General features: G+C 25.6%; 1 protein-coding gene across 1 annotated transcript; it reads right to left on the bottom strand.

The window, feature by feature from the left end:
• Nucleotides 1-5,907: 5,907 nt before the first annotated feature.
• On the bottom strand, nucleotides 5,908-7,367 carry LOC114130560 (26S proteasome non-ATPase regulatory subunit 7-like). The gene is made up of 2 exons (XM_050206157.1): nucleotides 7,232-7,367; nucleotides 5,908-6,951 (listed from the first exon to the last, which is right to left on the bottom strand). Exon 2 carries the CDS (start codon nucleotides 6,945-6,947, stop codon nucleotides 5,997-5,999), a length of 951 nt encoding a protein of 316 aa, XP_050062114.1. The 5' UTR covers nucleotides 6,948-6,951; nucleotides 7,232-7,367; the 3' UTR covers nucleotides 5,908-5,996.
• Nucleotides 7,368-9,639: the final 2,272 nt, after the last annotated feature.

The raw sequence follows: 9,639 nt of genomic DNA, 5'->3' as shown, positions 1-9,639 counted from the left end.
TCGACTTATGGATTTTAGTAAGAAATACTTATAAGGAAACGTGTATTAAATTCTAGACCCTTAGCTATTAAATTGAATATTTCATCAGTTTTTGACTAGATAAAAAAATAACTTAAAAATATTCGTGATTTTTTAATTCTAACTTCAAATAAATGCTCTTTGCATATTAATAATACAATTAATGAAATGTTTTCGGCAAAAAATAAAACCTACTGTATTACTATATTAGTGAAATAAATAACTACGTACAATATATATTATATAACACATACATATTAATACATAAGTACCTACAATCTACATTATAAAATATATACTACGAGTAACAGATCGCCCTCGTTCAGTATCGTTTTGGGTTTGAAATAAAAAATACATTTTTTATTTATAAAAATATGTAACAATACACAATTTTAAAAACAACAATCAAAATCATTAATATTTTTGAACATTAAAGAAAGTCTGAACATTATATTTTATTTAAACGTATAAACTACTTTTACACAAATATTACATCAACAATATTATGTAATTTGTATGAATTTGTACGACAATTTTCAATTTTTAATTTTGAAATTGAAGCATTATTTCAACTAGTTATGCTGTACACAGACAAAAAAAAAAAACATACATCATTGTAAAATCAATACATTCATCACTCCATTCAGAATCTAAAAATTGATATAGACGATTTTATTTTACACATTGGAAAGCCATACAATTTCGGTTTTTTTACATTTCTGTGGGTTTTTGGTAGGTACTACATAATATGTTACCTAAATAAATGTATAAACATTTTTTACTTTTAATAGTTTCTTTTTAATCGTTTCCGATCGTTGACAGCGGCGTGTGTTATGCACTTATTGTGTGTAGCAGCTAGACTTGTAGATCATCTCAATAATTTCATGTCTTTACGTCATATTATTAAACATAAAATATAGCGCGTTATTAATAAACGTTCACAAAGTATTTTTGTTATGTTTTTTTACTTGTTTTTTTCTACCGTAGCATATCATATTATAGTATTATACAATATTTAGGTAATATACATTATTCACAAATCTTTTTGTTCTCGACCGCGGCAGTTTTTCCGTCACTGTCATTTTTCTTGTGTTATTCACCGCCGTGATTTTGGTTTTCGTTTCATAATAAGATTAAACCTATAACTATATTATTATCATTATTCAGCGTGGAACGGATCCAACAAACAGCAGACGCGTCGATGACGAACGCCCGTCAAAACCGTCGTATATCCGTCGTACGACAAGCCCAATGACATATTATTATTATAATTATTAATAATATAATATTAATATGGAGATATAGACAATATTACGAAGACAGCGACCGGGACTTGCCGAGCGATGTGTGTTTGTCGGCCGAGACGACGACGGAAAAGTCGTCGTCACATCGTTGGCTGTGGGCACAGTACTTATATAATATATATACAGAGTGATTCGGAGAGCATACTAACTCCATTTTTTTCTTCAATAATGCAGTTACTTAAAATCTGATTTTTTGAATGGAGATACAGACCTCTGTTTTTAAAATAATAATCCCTGAGTCTTTTTTACTGTAAGTTATATAAAAGAGATTTTTTTTTAAGCATTTTAACGTATTAAAATCAAGATTCTACAGTACTACTAGGTTAGGATAATAGGTTTGGAAGATATGAAGGCTTGGTGACTTAAAAATTATAGCAATTTATTTAATCTACTCATGTTTATAATTTGTGAAAATTATCCAAACAAAATAAATATAGGTACTAGGTCAAATTTTATACAACTATTTTATATTTTTGTAAAACCGTTTTTAAGGACTAAGTACTATTTTTACTATAAAATAGGTATACTTCAATAATTGAGAATATCTACTCATTAAAATGTTGTATCATCAAAATGATTCATTTATTTGCAGGCAGAAAGGGAAGTTCTAATTTGAAAACAACAATTTGTATCGTCACAGGACACTTTTCAGTATAGCACAAAAAAATCTCAAGAATTCGAAAATATGATATTATTCAAAAACCAACTCTAAAAATGGGAATGTGCAGAGTGCATTGTGAATCACCTTGTATACATAATAATATGTATTATTTGTACCCACACTGGATCGTCAAAATATAATATATAATATTATGTTATGTCCTCCACGATCCTGCGTCCCGGCTCCCGTACTCCGCCACTGCCGTCAAGAGGGCTACTGTTATATCGTTGCCGCACGCGCTTAACGAGCTGCGCGTACGCTGCCGACGTGTCGGGTGTCATCCGCGTGACGTTCTCTGTGTGTTAAACGTGTGTATGTTTGTGAGTGTGTGTGCGTGTTCTATACAAGTACTTATGTATACCTATTTAATATGGCGATGCGTCGTTTTAATATATTATATTTGAGTATAACATTCATGTTATTATACCTACTCACTCGAATGACGAACTGCACCGGGCGCCGGCTGATATTGTATACAATCATATACATGAGCTAACTATTGGGAAGTTTGTAATATCTAGGGCCGACAATTATATGCCCTAAGAACCTATTATTAAATATGTATGCGGATGTTTTAATAATCATAAGAAAATATGCTCTAAAAATAAAAAAATTATAATATGGCGTTTTTATTATAATTAATTAAATTAGAGTTAAATTTTATTTTCAATTAAATGATTAATTATCTTTCCCCAGGGCCGGCTCAAGGTATAGGCGAGCTAAGCACCTGCCTAGAGAGGCACTTAAGAAGTAACGGCATTTTTAAAATTGACTCATACATTTTTTTTTTCTATCGGTGTTATATATTAATTATAAAAGGAAAATATTTCAAAACATTTATTTGCGATCAAATCTATCTCAAGACAAATTAGTAAGATTAGCCACTCTCTCTATTAAAAGTAAAATTGCTGAAAAATTAGACATAGCTTAAACAGAGCTTTGTTTCACTAAAAGCAAGAAAATTCAGTTTAAAATAAAATTAAGTTTGTTTTATTTTATCAATATTATTATTATAATAATTTGTTTGATTTTTTAAGATTATTATAAAGGTTTAATAATTTGTAAGTTTAAAAGTGAAAAATATTTTAAAAAGCAATAAATATATGATTATATTATGAATTCTTAAAATCTAAATATATGTACCTAATGAATTTATAATCAATTATACCTATAACTGTACAAATATGACATTAAAATAAAAAATATATAAAAATAACCCGATAGTGTACAGTCCTACTTACTTGTTATTTCTTTAAAATAAAAAATAAAAATATTTTTCATGCTGGTAAAAATAATTTATTTATTAAACATAAAAATAGGGGGAGGGGCTAAGTTTAAATTAGAGCTCAATTTTTTTTAGAGGCAACAAAATTAGGTTTTGCCTAGTGCACTATTTTTTCTTGAGCCGGCCCTATGTTTTATACATTATACACTGCAAATGATTTAAATTATTGATAAAAAAAGCGTAAATTTCGGTTTTTGAATTTCTATTCATTTGAAAACCAAATGAAAATATTTTTAACAATGAAAAAAAGAACAACAAATTTTAATTCCTACCACATGTTATTGTATTGAACAAAATTTATTATTTTGTGAAAATTCTCGATTCATCGATTTAAAAATGTCTTCAAAATTTACGAAATCTAAAAAACGCTGTAAAAACCAAGAATCAAAAACCGTTTTTAAATATCTTATTTGTTTTAATATATTTATTGGAAATGTCTATTTATTTTTGAAATTAAAATATTTACCACTAAACACAAATATACTCAAAACTTTTTTCGAATTGGATGTGTGAAGTTCACAATATTATAAATTAAAACTAAAAAGCCTATGTTTGGCTGTTTCAAACTAAAACGAAGATGGGGATGAACCTGCTTAAAACAGTTAAAACTTCATAACATTATCACTTACATTAACACTATCTATTATTTTAAAAGATTTAAATATTTAATTCACTGTAAATACGAGCTAGGTACAATAAAAAAGTAAATTACATTGGATCATGATTAAAAAATGCTTAAGTTTTTTAAAAATAATTTATTTTATTGAATAAATTACATGTGTAAAAACATAATCACCTTTATAGGTTTCTACGATTATAGAAATGCCTTGTTCGAAAAACCTCTCGATTGACTGACATACAGTTAATACCGTTAATCAATACAAGAATAAATATAAAATATGCTTTTGATGGCATAGGTATTATAATACCTATCTATTCGTAAATGTATTTTATATTTTTTAAATGATAAAATATTGAATTACACGTAACCACTGTTGTATGATAATTTAGCTATACATATAGAGCTTGAATCTTAATAACCATTACTCATAAAGTCATAAAATATACATTTGGAAAGTAAAAATATGCAATAAATGCCTTAAAATATATTAAATATGTCTCAACACTACTATATATATGAAAAAAAAGATAACTTATAATTATTAATAACAAAGCATATTATATTATGTAACTAATGTCAACCTACTAAAAAAAAAATTTTAAATTCTTACATTAACAAAATCACACAACGATAAAAAATAGTATTTTTAAAATATACGAATTTGCGTAATATAAATATAATTTCACATAACCTAATAGTAAAACTTATTTATATAGGTAGTTTTTTAAATATCAAGTCTACACCTATTAAATTATATGATTTTGCTGATGTTTTCAAATTTAAAAACCGACACAATGCGTATTTTTATAAAATAAAAAAGACCTCACTACATTTACTGGGTTTACTAGGTGTGTATTTAAAATTAACAATATACTTAGTACAATATTTAGTTAATGAGTACAATAACATTAAAATATTATTTATATTGAAGATATTGTTTTACCTTATTTTTTTTTTTTTGTTATACCGCTAATTATTTGTACTTACTGTAAAACATTAATTATTATTTACACAAAATGTTCAAAAATACACAAAGGAATATTTATTAAATCTTCCATAAAAAAGCCTCTCATGATTCTTTTTATAATGGTTTCATAGTTCTCTTTCTATTCGTGGTCTTTTCTATTAAAATATCAAATATGTCTATGATGTAGGTATATATCAATGAAATACTCAAATACAACTATTATTATAATATTTTGGTAAAATAAAATAAGACAAGTAGATAGTTAAATGATTAGACTAATTTTTTTTTTATTGATTTAATGATATTGTCATATTGATGACAATATGTGTACACATTTTTAATAGGTATTTAATATAGGTACCGCATTTCATAATGAATATTTAATACAAAAGATAATACTTTTTAATACAAATCATTATAGACATTATTAATGTCTTAGTTATATTTTTTTATATGAAGTTTTAATGCATTTTCATACCTATTTATTTTTAAGCTTATATAATATTGTAATATATCAAAATTAAATAATAAGTATATATTATGATAGGTAGTTAAAAAAAAGCATAACAAGTATAAACTGATGAAAGAATCATCATTAGGTGTACTTATTGTTTTATAATTTTGTATTTTTAATTTAAATATTATAATTTATTTATATTTTATATATTATATATATATATATTTTTTTTTTTTAAATTTAATATATTGAAGTAATAATACATATTTTACTTAAACTTGGTTGCACATTACTAATAAATATATTTGAAGTTTTATTCGCTCACATAAAACTTAGGTATTTAGTTGTTTATTATAAATAATTATATTATATTTAATTTAACTTTAAAAGTATACAATCTAAGCATACATCACTTTTAAATTAAATTAAAATTTTAAAATTTATTTCTTTGGCTACAAAGTTATTTTATAGGCACAGTTAATCTAAGACAGAAACTAATAATAATAATAATAATGAGTAAGGAGATTTAAAGTAAAATATACCAATATGTACCATCAAAAACCAAATAGTTTTAATAAAATAAAAATGTATGTGTTAGGTATATAATTTGTTTACAAAACTTGAGACAAAAAAAATATTATTAAAATATTTATTTATAATTATGTTGTATAATTGAATCATATTATTCACCGTTTTCTTTAGTTTTCTTTTCCTTTGCACCTTTATCTTTTTTTACTTCTGATTTCTTTAATTGTTTCTTTTCATCATTAGCATTGGAAATCTTATTGTTGATTAAATTGTGTAATGCAATAATGGTTCTAATAGTAGTTGCTAAATACATACCAAGCATATGATCATTTACTTTAACGTGCATTGCAGCAACCAGAGAATCTTTTTCTACATCTGGTAAGAGATTAAATATTTCTTGTAGATGATAATTAATTTGGTGATTAATTGGTAATTTTCCATCAACAACTTGTTGTAAATAGTCTCTAATACCGACCATTTGTTTGTATAGTCCTTGAGCACCAAACATTATACTGCCAATTTGTTGGCTTAAGGAACCTCTAGTTAAGTCTTTAATACCTCTAAGTAAATGTTCAACACCAACCTCTTCAATTTCTTCTGCTCCAATTTCACTAGTAATGTGTTCCAACGTCTTTGATGGCTGTGATCCATCATCATGAATTTTCTCCACAATACGGTAGGCTTCAGTAGGTATACCAACATCCTGGGGCTTAACATCAACAATTATCATGACAGATGTATTGTTTACACAGTACTGGCGCACTAATTCATTAACAGCAATGTCATTTTGATGGAGTTTAGGACCAGTGTGATACCAGCCAACTAATTTCTCACCAGCATTTACTTTCTTGAACATATCATACATATTTTCAAGATAGTCATGATCGAGGAACCACACAGAATTGTCTTTATCATCTTCATCAAACGGAAGTGCAAAACTATTAGAAATGTCCAGCACTTTATTTTGACGCCAAGAACCAAGTAATACACCTACTACTCGCTTTTGATTGCCAATTTCTCTTAGTCGAGTAAAATGATCAACAACACTCAGCAATACCAATGGGTGAACTACCACTTTGGAAATAGGTGATTCATTAGTTGACATAATTCTGAAAAAAAATACATATATAATAAACATATTATAAATTCCTACAAAATTAATCATTCTTAAATTCAACATCATAATATTATTATCACTATTATTTAATACAACAATATTAATACATCAAAAATATAAATATAAAAAAAATAACAACATAACATTTAAAATAATGTTTAATGAATAATATAATGAAAAATAATATCAATAAATTAAAGCAACAAAATATTTATTAGCAAATAAATATAGAGAATATAATGATGAATAGAGATTGTTAAAACTGAACTTACCTAAAATGTATCCAACGTATGCGTTTATTCAATATTTATTTTCACAAAGGAAATAGTTAATTATGATTAATTTAATTATATTTTATTATATTAAGTAATAACTTATAAGAAACTACAAAAAAATTCCTTTTGATAGAATGACAAACGTAATCATGTACGCAATAACGATTATCTCAAAAATTGAGGTTATATTATAACGAGGTAATCGCGCCTGCTTGGAGGATGCTCGTGTTATCACTACCACACTATCACATCATAATTTTTTTTTTCATCTTAACATTACTATGTTCTTTTTAAACTGTGATGGCATGATTTCATGTAAAAAAAATAAATAAATAAAATTAGATACCAATTTTGGAACTACGGTTCCAGGCATAATGTAAGTACTTTGAAAAGTGGCTTATTCAAAATAAACACAATATGCGCATTAACACTAGACATACACGTGTGAATATTTCTTTACCATATTTCTTACAATATAAGTTAGTATAATATGCAAAACACAGTTCAAAATTTCAATTATATTTGTAAGACGCTATAATTAAGTAAATGTTAATTTATTTTAAAGATGTGTAATAAACAATTTTAAATTTAAATTAAATCCATAATATAGTTTCAGTAAACATTTGGAATAGGTACTCTTAATTCTAGTTCAGTAGGTAATTAATAAATTATAAATAAGCATTTGGTATATTCATAGAGCACAGTTGCTGATATTATAATTAAGTCAAATTTTATGTTTAAGTTGATGTTACAATATTTTAAATAATAAAAACAATACTATTTTTTTTGAAAAATTGATTTTAATAAATTTATATTACACTGTCTCGTCTATTTACAACCATATAGTTTTTTTTAATGAAAGCCAATTAAAAAATAAATTGGATTACCATTGGCAAACATTTGAAATTTGTAAAAATTGGAAATGTTGAAATATTTTTTATAATATACATGAGAAACTATAGGTATACATTATAAAACAACACTTGTCTTGATGACTAAATTTTCAATATAGAGTAGAGAGTATTATTATAACTAAAATTAAGAAATTAATAACTGTGATCAAGTTATGTATTTACCTACAATTGAATAGCTTAAGAGGATTTTTCAGATAATGTTTGGTGTTAGTATTCTCTGAATATGTTGGTTTCACTAAACCACTGGTTTGTTAAATCGGTTTTTTTGGTTGAAAAAGTCTTCTTTGTTGATCAACTTTCTTATTGACTAGACTAGTGTCAATTTTGCTTCTTTAGTAGGCAATAGCCTCAAGCTTTTTTATTTAAAATTTTTTCAAGCAAAATTCAAGAGATTACATAATTTGATTCTTTATTTTACTGATGTAATGATATTTTAGAGAAAAGTAATCTAATAGTGTCTACATTTTATAAAAAATATCTCGATTGTTGTCAATGTCTGACGAAGAATTGTTATTGAACAATAATAGTTTTAAAATATCAATGTTCTGAGTAATTCTATCACCAAGCTTAATATTCTCTTCGAAATAAAGGGTGACATTAGAGTTCAAATTCAGCTGTAAAAATGTTTGAAAATATCTGTTTTAATTAAATAATATTAACACATTCACGAGAATATGAATGAGCACATATTTTTGGCATACTTTGTTCATTAAGCGTAATTATCATAGCAAATTCCTACATTTTCACACACTCATTCAATTTCATATAGTTTATCTGTATGTTTATTTGAAATACAGAACGCTGCAGGAATACCATCATCGTACTCATCATGATAAATATTACTAATAAAGTTAGGTGGAAATCATACTGATTCATTCCATTTAAACTATCAATGCATATTAAATTGTTACAAAATTTAGTTATCATTTTTCTCTGGAATTTCATTTAATGTACCTAATCAAAAGGATATCTCCATCATTCAGTTTTATTATTATCAGAACGATCGCCTTGTAATTTATAGTATATAACAAGATTGAGTGAAGGATCATTAACACCACTTATTTTGATGCACCAAATTTTTATGCTGGCAGGCCGACAGGGTCATTTGATTGTGAACGAGAAGATCTAAAGTGAAATCTTTTAAAATATTACGTAGATCTTGTTTCGTTGTTATAGTAAGTGCAGCGTGAATATCTGATACATGATCATGAATTTCATCAAGTGTGACGTTAAGTGGAACACAAAATTTGAGTTTCCCTGAATTAATAAAAAAAATTAATTTAAATGAATAAATATTTTTATTCGCAATTTAAAATAATTTATAAATTTTCGTAATTCTTATGAATGTTATTTTTGGCTATAGGAAATAATCAAAAGTCGATTGCACAATATTTTGTTTATAATATCTATTGTTTTAAGTTAGAATTTTGACAAAATTCATAAAAACTGTGAAAATTAACAAATTATTTTGAAGTCAAAAATTCATAAAAA

The sequence above is a fragment of the Aphis gossypii genome, chromosome X (genome assembly GCF_020184175.1).
Source record: "Aphis gossypii isolate Hap1 chromosome X, ASM2018417v2, whole genome shotgun sequence".
Classification (NCBI taxonomy): Eukaryota; Metazoa; Arthropoda; class Insecta; order Hemiptera; family Aphididae; genus Aphis; species Aphis gossypii.
This window is presented reverse-complemented; position numbering and strand designations above follow the sequence as displayed.